Source organism: Carassius carassius, chromosome 16, assembly GCF_963082965.1.
Source record: "Carassius carassius chromosome 16, fCarCar2.1, whole genome shotgun sequence".
NCBI classification, from domain to species: domain Eukaryota; kingdom Metazoa; phylum Chordata; class Actinopteri; order Cypriniformes; family Cyprinidae; genus Carassius; species Carassius carassius.
In genome coordinates, this window is record NC_081770.1 from 28,465,798 (window position 1) to 28,488,899 (window position 23,102).

At 36.4% G+C, this 23,102-nt stretch overlaps 1 protein-coding gene across 4 annotated transcripts in view; it reads right to left on the reverse strand.

Annotated features, from left to right (window-relative positions):
• Positions 1–23,102, reverse strand: part of pcbp4 (poly(rC) binding protein 4) — a 94,327-nt gene that overhangs the window by 13,263 nt on the left and 57,962 nt on the right. For 3 of the 4 annotated variants that reach the window (XM_059569790.1, XM_059569791.1, XM_059569793.1), the window contains exons 3-11: positions 22,443–22,466; positions 17,982–18,014; positions 16,253–16,369; positions 11,512–11,643; positions 10,030–10,158; positions 8,761–8,835; positions 6,772–6,843; positions 3,693–3,734; positions 3,401–3,479 (exon numbers count right to left, since the gene is read on the reverse strand). In XM_059569790.1, coding sequence (XP_059425773.1) covers positions 3,401–3,479; positions 3,693–3,734; positions 6,772–6,843; positions 8,761–8,835; positions 10,030–10,158; positions 11,512–11,643; positions 16,253–16,369; positions 17,982–18,014; positions 22,443–22,466 — 703 coding nt within the window. The remainder of the gene's footprint in view (positions 1–3,400; positions 3,480–3,692; positions 3,735–6,771; positions 6,844–8,760; positions 8,836–10,029; positions 10,159–11,511; positions 11,644–16,252; positions 16,370–17,981; positions 18,015–22,442; positions 22,467–23,102) is intronic. The other variant, XM_059569792.1, reaches the window with a different exon arrangement.

Here is a 23,102-nt window from a genome sequence, read left to right on the forward strand (position 1 = left end):
CCATCTTCATTGAACCTTTAGCAGCAGCCATCCGTCAGAACCCACTCATCAGAGGAATCCACACACCCCAAACACAACACAAGATTAGTTTATATGCTGATGACATTTTACTCTTTTTGCAAAATCCTCAATCATCTCTGCAAGAAATAACTAAAACCATTGATCTATACTCTACAATATCAGATTATGCACTAAATTGGAATAAATCTTCAATTCTTCCTCTACATCAAACTAAATGGGATGTTGTAGCCCAGGTATCACCCATTCCTCTATGCACAGGCCACATCACTTATTTAGGCGTTAAGGTTTCCTCCAGGCTGTCAGAGCTGACTGGACTCAACTTCACTCCTCTACTGAAAACATTAGAAGACGACCTTCACCGCTGGCACAACTTACCACTCTCCATCCAGGGCAGAATAGCTATAATCAAAATGACAGTACTTCCAAAAATAAACTATTTTTTCTCAATGATCCCAACCCAACCTTCTCTCAATTGGTTCAAATCTTTAGACTCCATCATTACCCGATTCTACTGGAAAAATAAACCACCCCGGATAAAATTAAGCACTTTACAAAATCCCAAATCCTTAGGAGGATTAGAAGCACCACATTTTTACCATTACTCACTAGCAAACCAACTTCAATACATATATAAATGGACTCACCCCACTCAGTCAGACATGGCTACATGGCTAGACATAGAACAATCACTCTGCGAAAAATTGCACATATCAGACATCCCATTTCTTAGTCAGTCCATTAAACACCACCCATGTTTCAAATCATTGACAATAGCCTCTGCTCTGACAGCCTGGTGGAAATATCATCACATCACAAACTCCAATCAGGCCCCATCTGAACTCACCCCACTCTGGAATAACCCTGATTTCACAAGCAACAAAAAAACACTAAATTTCCATAAATGGGCACAAAAGGGCATCTCACATTTAAAGCACATTTTTCAGTCTAACAACTTTGTTTCATTTTCTTACTTAGTCCAGGAGTACGGTATCGGGAGCAATCAATTCTTGAATTATCTGCAACTCAAATCAGCTGTATTATCCAAAATCAACAACAGAACTATCAACATTCACCTTCCTACCGCATTAGCATATTTAACTAATATATCCTCCCCGAAAAAATTACTTTCCAAAATATACAAAATTATAGCTAATTCAAATAAAACCATAACTTTACCAACAATCAAATGGAAAGAAGACCTTTCGATTGCTCCTGATACCGACTTCTGGACTCAAATTTGTAAAAATATTTTTTCCATGACTAAAAACGCCAACCTTCAGCTCATACAGTATAAGACTCTTCATAGAACACACTACACTGGGGAAAGGCTGGCAAAAATGGGATTCACATCAGGAATTTGCTCACACTGCTCACAAAACTGTCCGGACACATATATCCATGCCACATGGCACTGCCCACCCATTAAACACTTTTGGAAAGACGTCACTGAATCCCTGTCCCGCCTCCTGGGCTGCCGCATCCCATTATCCCCCTTACTCTGTCTACTAGGTGATCTATCAACTCTCAATCAGGAAATAACAAACAAAAGGATGCTCCTTGTAGCTTTAGCCATCGCCAAGAAAACTATCTTCCTGAACTGGAAATCCCGAAGCACTATTCACATAACACACTGGAAAAATCTGCTCATAGACTACATCTCCCTAGAATATTTTACACCTCATTACAACTGTATATCGGAACCTCAACACTCCAGATCAGACCTCATCCAACTATTACAAATCTGACACACTCATCCCGATTAATTATGTATTCATTTATTATTATACATTTATACAAGATTTTAGTAATATTTATTATTAATATTTATTTATTTAATATAAGAGTATTTTCATTATTATAATTATTATTGACATTATGGTTATTAATATTTTCAATATCATAGAAACATTTAACAGTGATGGAATGATGGCGATGTGGTGATAATTTGCTTGATATTGCTTGACACATGATTTTAATGCACCAAATGCTGATTTTAATGCACTTCACCTTCTTTTAATGCACCACCTTAGTTTAGGCATACATACAAATAGTTACTGTACAGTGAATGAGAAGAAAGGGAAAGAAAAGGGCAGGAAGAAAAAAAAAAAAAGAAAGAGAAAAGGAAAAAAGAAAAAGAATATATATATATATATATATATATATATATATATTTTTTTTTTTTTTTGCACACTGACACAGAAACTAGGAGAGGTGTGGTATGTGGTGGGTGTGTGTCACACGTGTGTGTATTGTTATTATTATTATCATTATTATTATTATTATCATTATTACTACAATATTTATTATTGATATCACTGTCGCCATCAACGCAAAGTGTTATAATCGCCATCTTTAGCATTACTATATATACTATATATATATATATATATATATATGTTTTATTATTATTTATTATTACTATTGTTTTTATTATTATTATTATTATTATTGTTGTTATTATATTATTATTTATATAACTATTGCAATTGTACTTTCAATACAAAATATTATCATCATCGCCATATTTAGTATTACTATTATTACTGTTATTACTGTGGCTATTATTATTGATATAAATGTTGTTATTATTATTGTTATTATTGATTTTATCAATATCAACATCACTTACTTAATACTTCTACATATTACTATTATTATTATTATATATATATATTTTTTTTTCATTGTTATTATTACTGCTGTTTTATTGTTGTTTTTGTGTTCTGTTTTTGTGTTATGTGTTTACCTTATGTATAATAAAAAAAAAGAAAAAAAGAAGTAGGGCTGTGACGGTTGATGTGACAATTACGTCATATCGACCACTGCGATTTTCAACTGCCACCGTCAGCAGTGCATGTGACGCCACGCACTAATACAAAGTTTTGTATACAAGTGTACTAACAGTAATCGTTGCAAATTGTTTTATTTAGACTATAAGTCTATGGTTTATTCACAAATGAACACAAACACCATACACAGCGTTTCCTTTAGATTGAGAGGTTTGAGCATGGGAAAATAGAGTTTATGCATTCAGCAAATTAATTTTGTGTTGGAGCTGAAGTGGACCACGCGTCTGAAACGTCTCTATATCTATATATATCTCAACACCATGCCTAATTAGAAGTAGAGTAAAAGTTAACCAATTGGAAAAATAACCGACTTTTTTGCATTCACCCTGTTCCTGGCCTTTAAAAACATAACTAGATCACCTTTACACCATATTCCAGTGAACAATTTAAAAGGGGAATCCTGCTTATGTGACCAAGGTGGCAACAAGCTGATTACAGTCTAGCCACTGTCTATCCCACAATTTGTGTGATCTGCCTCCATCCCAACCATTATCTTCCTCCGCAAAGAGACTCGGATTGGCAAAACATACCAGGCAGAACTTGGGTGGCCGTTGGTTGAGCTATGGGGGCAAGACCCTGCTGCATGGACAACTGGTGCAACTTGGCCAACTGAGAAAAAGAGAAAGAAAAATGGAAGGGAAATATCATTTAAAATTGTATAAAAGGGTTTTATTATCAAAAGACACAGCCGATAATTTAACCATACTGTATAGTTCATTCACAATTGTAAAGCAAGCTCATTTACTTCAAAAAGAACACTCAACTAATGGAAGTTATGCAGAATGAAGATTGTTTTCAGAAATTCTCTCTAAAGCTTCTTACCTCTGAGTGTGGAATGCCGTATTGGTTTTGTACAGTATAAGCCTGAAAAAGAAACGGTAACAAGTGTTAAAATTGAAAGAAACACTTAGAACATGTTATTAAATCATCCTTTTATAAGCTTCTCCTAACTATTTAACTCATCTGGCAATCCATGTTTTCACTGTTTTACAGTAAGGGACAATTTTATGCATCTTCTACAGAATATTCAGATCAGGAAATAAGCGGTAGAAGCTATCATCAAACATTTAACAGCATATAAATCAAAACTGCCTAATGTTATTAAAAGAAATGTTGAACCCTCAAAGAAGTATATAACATTCGCACACGCTAAACATTGAAGCTGTTAAATTATGAATGTATGTTGATATGTAATTATTGGTATATATCTATACAAGATATAAACATTCAATCCTAGAGTTGTTTTCTGGTCTTCTCTTTTCTGTTGCCTGATTTTAGAAGGTATTTGGGCACTTGTCAACTTGTCAGGCCAGAACTAGGGGGTCTCTGACCCCTTTTGACCACCCTTCCACCCTTATTATTCAAAAAAAACTTTCTAAAGGGGACATATGTGAAACTAGAAGATCTCTGTATCAAGGCTTCTTCATCAAAGAGAATGAGAAGCCAAATAGCCAGACGCAAAAGCTACAGAGAACGCTGTGTGCTGTTCCCAGAGGTTCTCTTGCATAACCCTGTTTAAAAGTTTAAACGCATGGAAGAGAGATGGAGAGAGAGAAACCAAGGGAGGATAAAATGGAAAATAAAATAAAAAAGATCAGTGATGCAGAAATGGCAGTCCATGTTGAGGAGCAACCCTAGTTTGTGTCTCTGGTAGCCAAGTTAATGAAAATGATTGGTCACGGCTCTCAAGACAAACATTGTTTAGGGGGGGAAAACATGACCCTTCTTTGTCAGGATGGGTTTAGCTCAAGAGTTTGCTACGTGACTGGCATCCCTACCCTCCAGTGTCTCTGATAGGCTCCATTTTGTTTTGTTATCTTTATTGTTTGTCCTCATGTTTCTTTTCAGTTTGAGCTTACAATGTAAAAAATATGGCTTGTTTGCTTCTATGGAGCAGTTGGATATTGAATTTACATCAGAATACGAAAGACATGACACTACTCTCATTTCTTCACAACTGATTATTGAGGACTTAAATTTTGGTATATTTTTGATTCAGAAGACTTGGAATATAGCGTGTAAGTCAAATGGATCTCTTTAATGGCCATTTATTTCTGGAGCCTGATACCCTCATTTTGCTCCTAACCTTTTTGAGGGGGCTGAGGACATAAACTGGAATTTAATTTGGTTGAACTATTACTTGGTTTCAAAAGCCATACCGGGTAAGGACTTAAGGTAGCAAAAAGGAGACAGAGCTTTCATCATTTCAGTCATTTCCATATTATTTCTTTCCTTCCTGTTCTCTGAGCTCAAAACGCTCGTAAATAATGTAGAAATGCATTAATCGCCCGGCTGAGCCACTTAACGCTGCGTAATCCTTATGCACACACACACATACGTGGTGCCATCATTAGCGAGAGCCGTGGTGATGTCAGTCCCCTGTCTCCTGGCAGACAGCATTTATCTCCGCTTGTTTAAGAGGAATGTCAGTGCTTGGGCTTGACACCTCGTCCTTACAGGTCTCGAGGTAGAGTGTGTGTACTGGAAGGTCACATGGTTCCCCTTTTTGACCCTCACATCAGCATTAGTCAGAGGCGGCTGACACTTAAAGTAACAGTTCACCCAAAAAATAAAATGAATTCACTCTCAAAACACAAGAGGATTTCAGTAATATTCATGCAGTTGTTTTTCTATACACCGAAAGCTGACAGTGACCAGGGAATGTCAATCTCAAAAAAGGCCATAAATTTAGTCCATAAAACTTCTAAAGTCATAAAACAGTTAGTTTAGTTGTTTAACTAATGTTTGCCCTCCACTATAGCTCTTTATCAGACCCGGAATATTATTTGTACCATACCAGCAAACAGTGACAACAAATGCCACTGGTTCAAGTGCAAGTTAAAGTGCAAATGTAAACTTATGTAAATATAATCAGCTTAGACATTCTGCTAAACATCTCTTCTGGGTTTCACAGAAAATTTAAAATCTCGCAGATTTGCAATCATATAAAGGTTGGTCAATTTTATCTTTTAGGAAATACTCCTTTTATAGACACTTTACAGTATTAACCTTAATATTGTGTCTCTAGGCCATGATAAAAATTATTTCACCACTGTGTTTAACTGCTGACTTGGGAATGATGCTATCAACTATTCCTGTTAATCTTCATAGTAAAACTTGCACAAATACACTGATAACAGTCTGCCCAGAAGACCTGAACATTAAGTCGAGAGATTATCAGTCATTCACACCATCATAGTATCCTCAAATGAACTTCCAACAGCAGCAGAGTATCCTATTACTAAAACATCCAGAATAAATGTTAAAGAACAGGGATATTTTCACCCCGTAAATTATACACTTCAAAGCAAAGTAGATTTTTTTTTTTTTACAAACTTAGAAAGTAAAAGGAAAAATCTACTTAAACTTTGATCAGTTCCTCACAAAATTTACGGATGCATACATTTTATAATGTTGCATTTTATTTATTAATTTTTTTGAGATCATAATTGTGTGTATGTGAGCTACATAAAAACAGAAAAGTAAGTGTTTTGGGTAAAAAAAAAATATATTTATTGCTACATCTTTTAAAATGTTAACATTATAGGTCCAAAGCCACAGCCTTGGGGGACACCCTATATTTAATACCTGTAAAGTTAACACAAATTCACAAAATCAAGTCAAAACTCAGTTCTCAGCAAAAATTAATACAATTGCAGTGGATCAATGGTAAAGCCATGCCTGAACTGAATGTCAAGTGGAAAAACAGTCTAAAAACAGTAATTGCTGTATAGTCTCGCTCCCTTGCTCAAGTGGGGAGGACACTGGCTGCAACATGCGGCAGGAGGAATGATAGAGGGGAACAGAATTCCCATCTCCATGCAGGGGCAAAAGTGTCAAATAAAGAAAGAGTGGGAAGCACGGCTCCCTATATTATCCTTCATGGATAAGTCATACTCACTTGTTGCAGATCCAGCCCACCCTGAGCCACTGAGAAAAGCGGGTGAGACGCAAACTCTGATGTTTCGAAAACCTTAAAAAGGCAAATAGGGGACAGAGACACAAACCAAGGCTTCATTCACATGTCATTAGTCTTACGATTATACATATTTCGCATGTACTTTTGCGTCAGTTTTGCTATCGTTACCATTAGGTATGATTTGAATACAGACAGAAAAGTGTTCAAAAAAGATGAAGCAATGAACATTAATTTCATTATTAGACATTAATCTTACTCATCATGACAGACAGGTAAATATATCAAACAGACGATGCATCACAAGTGCACGTCAAAGTTTCTACCAGTCCAATTAATTACACTATTGGCAAGTGACTTCACAATAATTTTAATGGTTAGGAATATTCATAAACCTTTGATTGATCTTAATGCTACTGTTATTCATGCATAGTAGTGTTGATAATGAATAGCTGTGTCAACACAAATAAACATAACGGCCTCTCCTCCTCTCTTCAGGCAATGTGTTAGAGAATTACTTGAAATGAGTAACGGTGCTAAAGATAGATTAAAAAGTGAAACAATAGACTTTAGTCAGGATAGACAGAATACTTTATTTGATGGGGATGAAAACAAGGCTGTGAAGGATGGACGCACAGTTTAAACAAAGGCCATTGAATACGATGATTAAAGTAAGAATGGTTTTATGACCAAATTTAGTTTAAGCAATCAAAATATATCTTCAGACAAAACTGGGACTTTTTTACTCACAAATTTGTTCAGCTTGTGTTTCAGGTTTTGAATATACTTCCATTCCTGAATCCCATTTTCGTTTGTGCCAAATTAAACATGCCATTCACACTGAATAAGGTCTATTGAGGCTGTAAGAATTTCTCGCAATATGATATTAGCTGCATGACAGATTCATAACAGTGTAACCTAATAAATGGAACTAAACCTTAGATGTATATATTCATGTTTGCAATACTTTGTTTACATGACATCAGTCCATGTCATTAATGAGAACACACAACAAACAAGCTTAGAAATATTTCATAAACACAGACTGTCCCAAAGCAACAATAACCTTCATAGATGGACAGACGCTATTTATTAAAGGAAATATAGAGGCAGCATGCTGTCATCTGTGTGGCGCTTTATGAAACTACAATATTAAGTCAACTGAATATTAAGTATTTTCATTGCACACAGGTGGGATTAGTGTTTTTGGTGATGTTAATTGGATCTGCTTGATCCCAGCACTAGCTATGAGGGTTATATTTGAGACAATTAAACCTTGTTCACACAGGCATCTTTATTTATTTATTTTTTTATGTATACAAACACTATTACTAGACTGATCTACAACAACAACAACAAAAAACTGATTCCATTACAGTCCAGTACAATCCTTTAAAATGCATGCATTCATACAATTAAATACTGTAAACCTGGTAAATTTAACACCATGGTGAGAAGCCATAATAAACATCCACAATGACAACTTGCTAATTTCAGCTGTAAAAGAAACATCTCTCTTGGCATCAAAATGACACGTACGTCATGACTGTCACAATCGATGTAGCTGTACCAGACATTGACTATACTTTCTGAAAAATTGGATTTAAATTTAATTCCTTGCAAAATGTCACTTTGGACAGCCAGTCCTGAAGACTGGATTTGAAAAAAACAAATCAGATTTGTGTGCAGTGGGAACAAGGCCTTGAAGGAATAGTTTGGCCCCAAATTCTGTCATTATTTAACTTGGAATACAATTATTAAAGGTGCACTATGGAATATTTGGTTCTTTAAACAGTTAAAGTAAAAAAAAAAAAAAAAAAAAAAAACTCAACATAACTATATAGAAGATCAGAATGGGTGCAAGACATTTGTAGTGCACCTTTAAGTGTTATGGATTTTATAAAAAAAAATTAGGACGCTTAGTATTGCTGATGAAGGAACCATGTGTTTTGCCATTTTGGTGTGTATTTTTACCTGATTTCCAGCAAGGAGCACCGTGCCTGGAGCAGGAGTGGGGCGGTACGGAATTGTAGCACCCTTTGGAGGAGACTACAAACAGACAACAATTATTCATTTTAACTCAGAACTTTACAAATTCACCCTCAATATCAAACTTTGACTATCATTCTCAGCTCATTCGACAATATCACTAAAAAAAGTCTAGAACAAATCACGGTTTCTCTTACCCAAGGCATTTGCAAAGTCATTTGGTCATATTATCTTAATGACTGGAAATGCTGGCACAGTGCACAAATGTAATATTTATCGATTGGCTCTTCATCGGCTCACTTAAAAGCATACCATTATCCTCTCACAGGAAGTCATTTGGCCAAATTATTTCAGAATGCTATTAATGTTTGCTCATGATATCCTCAGATGGAAAACTTACAATGCTGAAAACATGCCCCAAGCATGATGTCTTTGAGTAGCATCAAAAGTCTGTTGTTCAAACCAAAAAATAAAATGCATTTACAAAATGACTCTGAAATCACTCATGGCCTTTTAGTCCAAGAAGAGGTGTCATCTTGGCCTGAAGGACATATTTTTATCAAATAAAACATTAGTACGCTGATAACTGACTGTACCTGCTCAAATGTAATTAAATTAAGAGGTCAGAATAAGGCCAAATTGATGAAAACCCAGTGAAGCGCATCCCCCACAATTGCTCAACCAAACAAAAATAATCTTTTTAAGTATTCATTGGGTGACTTTGCATAATTTGCATCCCAGAACAGGCAGACAGCCGAGGATTCCTAAAATGGGCAGTGTAGCCGTCAACAATCTGCCCCTCATCCAGTCCATTAAAAATTAAACAGAACGAGCAGTATGCATTCAGCACAATCCCACTGAATAAAAAGTACAAACTCTGTGTCTCAACCATTTATGTGCAAAGAAACCCATTTGAGAGCAAATGCATTTCACGCTGTGTGAGAGCTGAGACCACATTCACTAATCATTACTGTAATGATTTTTAACATGCAGTTAGTTAGGAAAAAGTATTTGACATGCAAAAAAGCAATAAAAATATCTGTTTAGTCTCCAGAAATTTATCATATCCATTTATCAATGCCACTAAAGATAAGACTGAAAACCAGTATGCAGTCTTTGAAGCATAGAAGCCTTTGAAGTCTTGCAGATTAGGAATATCACACAATAGTCATCTACAACAGTTTTTCAAGGCAAATGCATGCATAAAAGTCTTGTGTTAATGAAGCCCAATGGATTTGCTCAGAGTTAAATTACCTCCAGTATTACAGTGCAGATGAGCTTGACACACTGGATGATGGCATCCTGACTGCCAGATATCGTCACACCTCTCTCTGTGGAGTTAGGTAGAAGATCTCCTGCCACCTGTACCTGAGCCCCTGTTTTCTGCCAAACCAAGGAAGAACAGATCATTACCTAGGTCAGATCTGTCTAATCCTGCTCTTGGAATGCCAGCTTCATGCAGAGTTTAGCTACCACACACCTGTGTGACAGGTGAGACCTTTAATAGCATGTTTAGGTTGAGATGTCTTTATTTAGGGTTGGAGTTCATTAATAACTTGATCCTCTGAAAGCAGGATTGGACACCCCTGACCTATGTAATGGAAAATGAGGACCAACCCAAACCTTAAAAGGAGAGTTCACCCAAAGATGAAAATTCTGTCATTAATTACTCACCCTCATGTCTTTCCAAATCCATAAGACCTCTGTGCAACTTTGGAAACAAATAAAGATATTTTTGTTGAAATCCGAGAGCTTTCTGGCCCTTAATAGACAAGGCCCAGAATGGTAGTTAGGACATCTTTAAAATAGTCCATGTGAAATAAATGGTTGAACCTTAATTTTAAAAAGCCATGAGAATACTTTTTGTGTGGCACTACATGGATGCATCGTGGTACTCTCATGGATGCGCATCAAAGATCGACACGGAAGAAAATATATTGTTGAATAAATTCATTATTTTTGTTTTCTTGGTGCAGAAAAAGAATTCCTGTAGTTTCGTAAAATTACGGTTAAACCACTGATGTCACATGGACTATTATAACAATGTCCTTACTACCTTTCTGGGCCTTTAACGTGGTAGTTGCGTTGGTGTCTATGCAGGGTCAGAAAGCTCTTGAATGTCATCAATAATATCTTAATTTGTGACGAATGTCTTACCGGTTTGGGATGACATGAAGATGGGTAATTAATGACAGAATTTCATATTTGAGTTTCTCTTTGAAAATGTGTCCAAACAGATTTAGATAACTTCTAGCAATTGCCCCCTTAAGTATTGCTAGGTTAAAATACACATACATTTATAATCAAAACCATGGTGGAAAATCCCCTTGAATCCAAAAGTTGCTTAACCAAACCCCATGAAGCAAGAAGGTAGGATTAATACATTGAGATGCACTGTGTTTACTTGGTGCTGCTAACTTTAAAGCCTCCAACAACCCACCAAACATACCCCATTTCAGAACGTACTTTCTTGCTTTGATAAGCTGAACGCACTTGATATGAACTCCAACAACCTTCCCCACACCCCTGCAACTGCATTAGGGAGCACTACAAATTTAGCATGACAGACCATTCACCATTACCTCATACCATCTTGACAACCCAGAGACCATAAATGTAAAATAAATGGGCTTTTACTGGCATCCAAACACATGAAATATGCAAGGGGGAAAGCAGTCCTAACATGGACATCTTGGGGAGGAGGAAAGAAACACATGGATATAGAAAAGCACTCACCTCTCTGATCTCTTTGATTTTGGAGCCGCCCTTGCCTATGAGGGAACCGCACTGGCTGGCTGGAATGACCAGCCGCAGCGTGACTGGAGGCTTACTGGTGACTGTGCCATTCGCCACAAGAGCAGCCAAGTCCTTCAGAGCCAAACATAGGACGAATGACGTGTTATCTGAAAGTTGTGCTGTGGCTTTTATGGTATCTTTCAAAAGAATAAGGATTTTGATTCTGAGTGGTTTGGAACCATACATAAACATCTGGTCAGGGGTGGTGATGGCGCAGTGGATAAGACACATGCCTTTGGTGTGAGAGACCCGGGTTTGAATCCACTGTGAGACACCAATGTGTCCCTGAGCAAGACACTTAACCCCTAGTTGCTCCAGAGGCGTGCAACCTCTGACATATATATAGCAATTGTAATTCACTTTGGATAAAAGCGTCAGCTAAATGAATAAATGTAAATGTGGTAAGTAGAAAGTTTTAGGATTGAACCTTCAAGCACTGATCCATCACTTGTACCCTTGAGCAAGTGAATGAACCTCATGTTACTCCCGGAGGGAATTGGCCCTATGATATCCTCATGATAAAAGACTTTATAGAGGGAATCAACAACTCTGGCCTTTCTAAACATGAAATGAGTGCTGCCAACTGTTCCCATATTTTGCTGGAAACAAGCAAAAGTAAAAAAAAAAAAAGCGTCAGTTATTTGTTACCTGATACAGGTTAGAGATCAGAGGCTTGGTTGTAAACTAGTAACAGCATTGCTCAAGAAGATTTGAGGCATGCCGTGAATTAATCTAGTGATTTCCCTTTAAAGGATGTCATCATAATTCACAAGGATTGTTAACATATGTTCTTTGTTCCAAGGTTTGAAAATGCCATTGTGCACCAATGACCCTTGGCTTTTGATTGCAATCTGATGAAATGTTCTTTACCAAAGCCCCTTTAATCAATTTTCCTATTCAGAGTTTGCAGATCAATGTGCCTCGCTATCAAAAGGTTATAGTTGACTGAACACAGTTGCACCGCTGTCGAAGACACCCATTGATTTTTATGACCAAATTAAACGATAATTACCCACCTGTCATCCGCACTTGTCTCTATCAAGATGTGACTTGCATTCGCAAGGTGCGAAAACAGAACCCCGATAAAATAGCACATCTTGTCTTTTTAGAAATTTCTTATGATTATTGCTTTAAGTAGAGCTATCCCTTCAAGTAGAGGAGGACAACTAGCGTTCCACACTCATATTCCTACCACTACAAGAAATCAGCTTCAGAGTCCATTATTCACCCAAGTGCAGTTTCCGAGGCTTTCTCTTTAATTAAACCAGGTAATAAATATCAGCCTGAATCGTGGCCCACCACTGCTGCAATCAATTAGGGGGGAGCAGGAATCTTGCCGGGTTTGAAATGTAAATAGCGTGTGCTGTCTCTTTGCCCATCAACCTAGACCTCACCTACGTGAGTCGAATGAATATGCCGCAAGTGGCATCTCAGAAAGTAGAGCTAGTGAGTCTTTTTCTTCTCTGTTTAGCGTTTCCATCAGCGCTAGAGGTTTGGAGACGCTGTTGTTGTGTTCTTTCAAAGTCTCGCCCCAAAACCTCCAGAGAACAAAGGGGAGGTGGAAAAAAAGAAATCTGTGCATCTTTTCTTGCCGATGTTGTGGAAAGGAATATCCAAATGACTGACTGAAATATATTACTTTCTGTTCCCAGTGCCTCTTTGTGGCTCTCTGTAGTCTTTTCTCAGTGGAATTAGGAGTGATATTAATATACTTCTTTCTTAATTACAGTGACTAAAGGATGTCCACTCCCCTGATTCATTCTTGATGTAGGACATCACACAAAGCCTTTACCCCTCATCCCTCTCGTCTCATTTAACAACCCTCCTGGATAATAAAATATCAATTTAGACATTACTCTCAGCAGATTGACTCTCTTATTTGCATATTAGCTGTTGAGTAAGGTGGTCCTGGCTCAGAATTTATGACAATTTGTAAAGGCTTTTGATCTGATGCAACTAAAGAGCTGTTTTAAAGCTGCAATCCAATATGCAACAACAACTCAAGGTTGACACAATGCGGGTGAAGTCAAAAATGGTTTCTGAAGCAAAGTAAGACATGTTTAGTGCCATTCAAGTGCCTTCTGTTTGTTGTTCTAGTACCATGAATCAACAGCAACAATATAACATTCCATAAATAATACAATAAAGCACAAATAAATTAGCCTTACCCTCTGTTTTATGTGGATATGACGTGACATACAGCCAAGTATGGTGACCCATACTCAGAATTTGTGCTCTGCATTTAACCCATCCAAAGTGCACACACACACGCACGCACGCACACACACACACACACACACACACACACACACACACACACACACACACACACACAGCAGTGAACAGCCATTTATGCTGAGGTGCCCAGGGAGCCACGACTTCCCCCTGGATCTCAAGCATTAAAAATATGATGATAAATTATTATTATTATACAATGTAACATGATTTTTATTAAAGTTGTTAATAATACATTGGGTGAAATATTCTAATGTAAATAATATATTAGATTATTGGTTGAAGTTTTACAAGAAAATACTTTTCTGCTTAAATGTAATGTTTAATTCAATGTGTTACATGTAATTTATTTGTAATTACTTGTGAAATGTACCACACATTTAATTATGTTGTAATAATAACAAATCTATCATGGCAGATTTCTAATTTGAATGCATTTAGTTTTAATTAAAATTATTTAAACACAACTGCTTTATATTTAAACAGGGTCCTGTTACTGATTCCAAATTACAAGAAAAAAAATTACATTACAATACTTGTAGGATAATCTTATACCATACTGATATGAAATACAAAGAATAAGAAAATATATTACATTTGTTGTTATTAACAACATGAAGTGCATTAAACATATTATGTCAAGGTATCCTCAACGGACTTTCTGAACTTCAGGGGGTCCATGGGTTCAATGAAAAGCTAATAATTAATTAGACAATAAAAATGTAAAATTAAAATAAATAATTTTAAAATAAAATAAACTAAAAAATAAATAAATAAATAAATAAATATTTAATTTGTGTACCTGCATGTCATGTGAACATTAACCAACATTTAAAAATCAGGGGTACTTCAAGTAAATATATTAGGAGAAAGACAAAACGGGAATGCCTGCATTACATTTAAATAAAAAATATTGTGAACTTGTGTAATATTAATTATTTACATTGTTTGCCAAAATGTTTGTTAATAAAACCATGTGGAATTATTAGTGAATAAGTCCTGTAAAATGTAAGCTTAAAAAAACCCAACTCTGTTCTTTTCTAGTCTAGACTTTCACAGTCTTCTCCCTACGCTCCGAAATTCTTTGTCTATTCTGTCATATATCATCCGAAACTCTGAAACATGGCTTTTAGATGTCCTCCATGTTCTCAGCTGACTGAAAGAGCGGGCAAAAACATTCTGGATCAAAGCTGGGCCAGACCTCAATAGAGCTCCTTGTAAAACTCAACCAGTAATGCTCATCATAAACGCACCCCGCCGCCACCTCAGGGGTTTCTATGGTGACTCTTCCGTTACGGAAATGGGCTTGTGCGGAAGACAGGGAGATTCCTAACAGATGTTTAATGAATGGCACCCTGCCTGCTATGAAAGGATATCAAATACATAATGGATTTAGCAGGAGTGAGAAGATTCATTATTACTCGGTGGATGTAGAACTGACATGCTGCAGGCAGACATACACACCTCATTGACTGGCAGTTATATAACTCTACTGATGCCATTAATATAAAATACGGATGTGGGACGCATAAGTATGTATGTTGCTATAAATGACTGGGTATTTTCAGGTTTAGATTTGGCTGCTTATGCATTTATCTTCATTTTTATAATTTCCTCCCAATTTCCTAAGCTAAAAAGTGCTATTGCTCATAAATACAGATCGTGACCTCAGACTCATGCCATTGGTTGAGTAAATGTTGCTGTCAGGCGAGAAAGTATATGAAATACATGACACACATCAGTTTCAAAAGTGCCATCGTGATTTGGGAAGTCTAGCACATTTTTTTCAGAGAGCTGTATGTCTTATTTCAGCAATCGTTCACTGGCATCAGCAAGGGATTGTAACGTGTAGGGGCTCAAATTATATTTTGAAGGTTATCCTACAACAGATAGGCGCCCCACTGCTATGGGACCGACTGACAATATATGAAAACTACCCACGACGCTTTCATCCAGCTGTTCTTACAAACCATGTCTCAAAATTGCTGAAATTCAAACACACAGGGTTAAAGGGTGTTCATGCATTCAACCTGACAGCTTTATCTCTGAAAATCGTCCGGAAACCATTCAGTTTCTGCACAAGTCAGTTATTTGCAGACATTGCATGTTAATGATGCGAGAAATTTAAAAAGGTTTTGAATAGCAGTTCAAAGTAGTTATTCATTGGTGTCATCAAATTTTTATGTTCGATAACAAATAGCATCAGTAATTTGCACATACTGTAGATGATGTGACAAATTTGAGTAGATTTAACATAGCATTAAGTAATTATATATAGGTATAAGCAGATTTTTATCCAATTTCCATTAGTCTTAACTAATAAGGTCAGTCTTGATGTTTTTTATGGGTCTGTGTCTCTAATATTGGCGCAATGACATGCATGTTTTTATTTTATGCTTATTGCTCAACATGCTTGTATATGTAAGAGTGGTTTTTCTGTACTTACCTCCTCCAGTTTGATTGTGATCATAGTGAAGGCTCTAAACACACACTCTGTGGCACCCGTGATGGTGATGATTCTCTCTGGGCATGAGCCTTCTGAGATATTGATACGGGCACTGCTCTGTAGGCATGGAAATGTAAAGGAACAGTAAATGGATGGGAGGTTGATAAAGAGAAAGAGTAAAAAAACAAAACAAAAAAGTCAGTGTAAATAAACTTAATAGTATGCATTTACTCTAGTGGTATTTCTGCTCAAATGCAAAGGAAAGTTGTGGCCTTGCTTGTATTGTATTTTAAAGTGTTAGTCCACCCAAAAATGAAATTAGCCCATAAATTCTTGATCTTTCAAGCCATTTGATGCAACTCAGTGGGTGTTGCACTCCATCGGTCCATGAGAAGTTTAATAAAAAAGCGCATCCATTAAAAAAAAAAAGTGTCCCAGAGGGTGAACAAATTTTCCTTACTTTAGCAAAGGAAAACCAGTCTCCTCTTGGCTTATATCGAGATCCCCCAACATTCTTCTTTACAAATCCTCGTTTTGTACTTCTAAATAGTGACCATTGATTTGTTTCCATGTGCGTCACTTCTGAGCGCCGCATGCGCAAAGCTGACCTCATACGTCATTCCCCCGGAACTGCTTCGTTTACAACTGTGATTGCTAGATTAAACTGATTATAACGTTTTGAATGTGCTGAATAAAAAAATAAAATAAAATAAAAATGCTTATCTGATGCAATTACTGTAAAGCATGCAAACCATGCACAAAGCTCAAATATTTTGAGCTGAAGTTTATTTTTTACACCATTTTTCCCCCCACACAATGGTAGTTTCAGTTTTGCTTCGATCTTGTATAGACTTGGTGATTATAATGAATTCCACTATAATTTATGATTGTTTTAAATTGTTTAACCTTTTAATTTCTTTTCTGTTGTTGTGGAGTGATAGAAATGTATGATTTCTTCTTCTTCTTTTTCAAAAAAAAGTATTCTACTTCTGCTAATAAAAAGCACAAAACAGCAGAAAAAAATTAAATAAATAAAAAACATCAGTGAGAATTTCTTCAGTTTATGACATCTATCGGGCCCAGGATTGACCCCTGTGGTTCCCCAACTAATGCAATAGAGAATGCCTCATGCGCAGGCTTGTGTTAACATTTGCCACCCCCAAACTGTTAATTAGGTTGAAAAAACATTATTTTTGACATTTTATGTTGTTAGGAAGCAAAAACCATTAGGTAGAGGTTCAGGCGAGCTAGAGAACTAGAGACAAGGAAGAATGTCTACTGATTATTAGTGTCAGAAAAAAAAAGATTTTATTTTTTATTCTCGGAGGGAATAAAGTGTGAGTGTGAAGTATCACACTCACCCACTCCTGGGTTTTTCTCCTTGGTAACCCACTTCAATCTTTATCTGGAAGCTATTGTTATTTGCAACTACCTTGAAAATACCAACGCATTCATATCAAACTAATGAATTAGAGTCTGCTGTGTGTGTGCGTCATGCGCCCTTGAGATGAAAGGCTTAATTTAAATATTCATGTCTTCTGCAGTCTTTCAAATTTAATGTGGTGGACATCAACTGTTTTGAGGACATATGTGGGACGTAAGGGCGTTTCAGTGTCTTTTTTCCAACATTAAACCACATTTATGTGTAAAAATCCATGTGGAATAGTGCCGCACTAGCTTAACATGATGCATGCTGGGAAGCTGAGAATGACTCTATTTTGTAGCTTACCTCCTCTCGTATCCTTTTCACTGTCTCTCCTTTCTGTAGGGGAGAAAAAAAGATCATAAAGCACTTATTGCATTTGTCTCGCGTTTGTTTGCATGATATGTTGTTTTCCCAGGGTGACTGTCTTTCACAATGGCTTTTGGTGAAGGATAAAGTGAGATTGACTAGTTGAACAGATAGCTCAAATTAATATCAATTCTGCTTCACTACACAGCAATATGGCATCTGCATGGATAGGTCTCAGGGGAACAGGTTTTCCAATCGAAGTCCCTGCAATTGGACTGACTAGGGAATCAATAGTCCATGAATCACTTAAATAGCCTCCCTCTATCTCTGACACAGAAGCTAACGTGTATGGCATAGTCATGACTGCAGATCCCGAGACCTGCTTTTGCACGCTTGACTGGCATTTCATTGTCTGTAGATGGGCTAAAAGGATGATTGGATATGTCATAACAGAGGTGAAGCGAGGCTTGGTTGGTTTTAATTTATCAGGGAAATTGACATTTCAGATGAAACAGTTTCGAGACCACCCATCTCATAAATCTAGCCTTAATAGGAATAAAATATCATGCCACAAAGTTCTTTAAAACATCAAACATGTTGCATGTAGCAATGTTTGCAAATATAACTTAACCAGTCCCTTTCAGAGTTGAAACCAAAAATAAATGAACAAAAACAAGGCTGCAGAAGACCAGAAGTACAATTCTATCATGACAACTCTCGGAGGCTTCGGTAAGAAATATTGCTGCTGCACTTATTACATACAATATATGAATAACCCCTATGTAACATTCATAAATCACCCAATAGAAGATCTATACAGGTGGAGCTGGTGAAGGTGGAGGGTTTCTGAAGCATGCTGCAATTGCTACAGCAAGCACTAGACAAGTATTTGAATGTTGAGCACCAAGCTCATTGGCTGCAAATACAAAACAAATCAATCACCATGTAATGATGTCATTATGTCAGATTGAGGTAGATCTTTTGGACTGCACCATCTAGAGTTTCATGACAGGATTTTGTTAAAATATGTTATACTTGTGTGTTGATCATTCAGCCAATGAAACATAAAAAAATCATATTTAACAAAATGACTGACAAAAATGTTTTGGGTTATATATGTTGGGTTATAGTTAACTAACTAAATGTTATTTGAAATAAAATCAACATTAACTGAAGCATGTAAAAAGTATTTCATTTCAGCTTGTTGCCAAAAAACATTTCTCATATTCATTTAATTTAACAATCTACTAAAATCACTAAAAATTCAAACTGAAATAAAAACTATTATAAAAAGGATATAAGGATATAAACATATATAGATGTTAAAAAACTAAACAAAAATTACAAAAACAAAACAAAATTACTAGAACTATTTACTATAATTGCTAAAATAAAATCCAACTATTATTAGAACCTATGATAGCATCCCAATTATATGAATATCTAACTTTAAGCTTTTTGTATTTTTTTTAATTAACTAATTTTTTGGCAAAAAAAAAAAAAAAAAGATTATGACAAAGAAAAACATTTCCATCCATACCATTCATACAATACAATTCAGAATACTGATTAATTGTAAAATTTAATGCAAGTATGCTTCTTGAACAGAAGCCAGCATGAACGTGTTCTGTTCATAGTAACCGATTACTTGTAACCTGGATAATGTTATAAGGTTCCAAAGATTAGGTACTTGTAATTAGATTAAATTACATTTTGAAATACACATAATTCTACTGCAGTTGCTTTTTATTGATTACACGATTATCAGACAATAGCAATACATTATTTATAATTTACTGACTCTCCATAATGCTTGTTTTGTTCTGCTTGTGTTTTTTATGAATGAAGCCCATTGAACTCTTGTACTTCCAGTCCCTTCCGAGGCCTCATTTTCATTTATGTCAAATTAAACATTGTCTACTGTGGCTGAGCTCTTTTACTGATTATAATTTACTATTCACCTTCATTCCTTTCTCCTGAAAGATGTATTATGAATATTAATTGACTCTAGGCTGCCCCTCCCCACGAATATCTCCAGTGGTGATTTGTGATGGAAAACCACCGGTAACGGCACAGATTTAGTCTAGGGCTGTGTTTAATCTATGTCTGTGAAGCCAAGCCTTGGTTTATTGATTTAACAGTGGGGAGTTATACACCATAGACCTTCATTTATTTACTATGCTTCAGAGAGAAAACAAGAGGGAAAAAGAAGACAACAGAGGATGTCAAAACATAATTTAGCTGATCTTATACTGGAACGTGATTGAGCATTACATGATCATCATTCCATAAATGTCACCCAAAAGCCTTGGGACAGATGTTTATGATTTCAGTCCTTGGTGAGAGAACATAATATTCAAATTGGCTTGATGAAAAATCTGACTCTGGCTTAAATTAATGCATCAAAAGGATGGAGGCTTTTTAACTTTTTCTTTTTGATACAGCAATGTTACACTTTGATTTAGGAACATTGCCAGTAGTGGGAAGTACAGCCAGAATCATACTTTATGCAAGTATTTAAATGCACACGAATGCCTGGCCAGCAAACTGAAAGTGTGCATAATCCCAGAATTGAAGGGGGTGATAGAGTTATCAACGTGTTATAATTCAGATAGCTAGATAATCGTGTAGATGGTTTAATTAACTTCAGCAAACATGCTCAGCCAGATTCTCTGCAAACTTTATAGGCATTTATATGTTAGCTATAGCGGCACTTGTGGCAAGAACACAATATCAAATTTGCGTAGCCTAAAGAAGTTTGCGTAAATATTAAGTTTGCATAGCAAGGAAAACTTGCATTCACATTACTGCGTATGTTTCAGGCACTACTTGTTGCAGCGGTTTCTTTTTATTGGTTGAGATCCTTGCTACAGGAACTGAAGCTAAGATTATTCTTGATTTGTAGTTTGGAAGTTTTAACCAGAATAAAATATGAGATCAAGTTTGTGTAGCGTTTACCTTCTTGCATAGATTCTGTTTCTGGCACTGCTTGTTGCAACTATGCTTTGTTTTTATTGGTCGATGAGATCCCTGCTACAGGAAGTGCAGCCAAGTTTGTTCTTGATTTGTTGTTTGGATGTTTTAATCGGAACACAATATTAAATCAAGTTTGCTTAGCAGGGAATGCTTGCGTTCACATGTCTGCACAGACCAGGACTGTGGTCTGTGATTACGTAATCACATTACAAAAATTAAGTACTTGCAATTAGATTAAATTACTTATTTATTTGTATTTTATTTTATTGATAACGTGATTACATATTCAGATAATAGCAATATATGATTTATAATTTAAAAACCAATCATCAGTCAGGTGGCTACACAGCATTTGACCACTCGATTTAGAAAAATCATCTCAGTTTTAAGAAGTGTTTCAACATTGCATATCAAAAATACAACTAATGGTACAAGATTATCTCTTTTAAATCAATGTGATAAGCTAGTTGGATCAAAAGCAATTTAAAAGTAATCAAAAGGTAGTCTGAATACATCATTAAAATGTGTAATATAATGGATATTGAAAGTAATCTACCCAGCTCTGGTGCAGAATATGTTTCGGCCATTACTTGTTGCAGTTAACATTTGTTTTCATTGGCTGATGAGATCCCTGCTACAAGTAAGTGCAGCTAAGCTTGTGATTTATTTGGTGTTTAAATGTTCTAATCAGAAAACACTATGAAATCAAGTTGGCATTTGTGTTCACATATTCAAGTTGATTATGTTTCAGGGCATTGTTGCATCTAGGCTTTGTTTTTTATTAGTCGATGAGATTCCTGCAACAGTCTTCATTTTTCAAATTTTTTTTGTGCAAGACAAAAGAGTGAATTGTGTTTTCGAGAAGATGTATTTGCAGCACTGGAGCTCAGAGTGGTCTGTATCTGTCCGTCTGGCTCTTGTCCTGAGGCCAAACTCTGGCAAAGACCCAGAGACCTATTAGCAGGCCAGTTTTGAAGAGAGCTTTGTTTCACAAGAGATTTCTTTGGAGCCAAGGAAATGCCAACAACTGTGTGTATTTGTGTGTGTATGTGTTTTGTCGCTCCAGGACCCAGAGTTGGCCGAAGCAGGAAAAAAAAATCCCACAAAAATCATCTCATCAGGAGCTGACACACTGTTTACTAATCATTGTGACATCTACATCGTGCCTCTCCGCTCTAGGGATAAACAGAGCTAGCTGTAGAATTGAACAGCGTAATATATCCAGATCATTAATACATAAGATGCACGACTCGTTGCATTTAACAAGTCATTTGCTAGGAAACATCAAGTCACATAGTGACACATTCTGTAGGATTCTAATCTGGGCTTTTGGATTGTAACCTAGAGGTCTGTGAGAAAGATTGTGGGAACCATCTTATACAGAGGAAAAAACAAACCCAATAGCGACAAAAATCTCAAGACGCATCCACCAAATCTAATAAGTCAACAGCAGGGACAACAGGAACAAAGAGATTCGCTCACCTTGCCTATGATGCTGCCGACCTCCTGTGAAAAAAGAAACAAAGCAAATGTCAGCTTATTGATTACCAAGCTCACTCCCCACTCATCCGTCTGTGGGTTTTGATGAGGTAGGCTGGGTCTGGAGTGTCTGTGCACTCAGGGATCACGTGGAACCATATTAGTTTAGTGCCCTACAGGCTCTGGAAGCACTTGGTACCTTTTAAATGTCCCATCTTGGGTTTAAAGTCAACTCAAAATGGTGTTCATAACCCATTTGATTTATGTGACCAAGAAGTACAATATTTCAGGACAAAACTTGTCAGGATTTGATTGGATTGCGAAAGTTACTATACACTATTAAAAACAAAGGTTCTTTATTGGCATCAGTGGTTCCATTAAGAACCTTTTACACCCATGAAACCTTTCCATTCCACTCATGGAAAAAGGTTCTTCACTTTAAGAAAAAGTGGTTCTGTTCGAGATCCTACCTACTAAACACACCTACCTGCAAATTTGTAGCAATCCTGAAGACCTTGATTAGCTTGTTTAGGTATGTTTGATTAGGGTTGCAGCTAAGCTCTGCAAGAAAGATGATCTCAGGGTCCAGAGTTAAGAACCCCTGTTCTATGGCATCACTGTGAAAAACTCATTCTGAAACCTTTATTTTTAAGAGTGTATGGA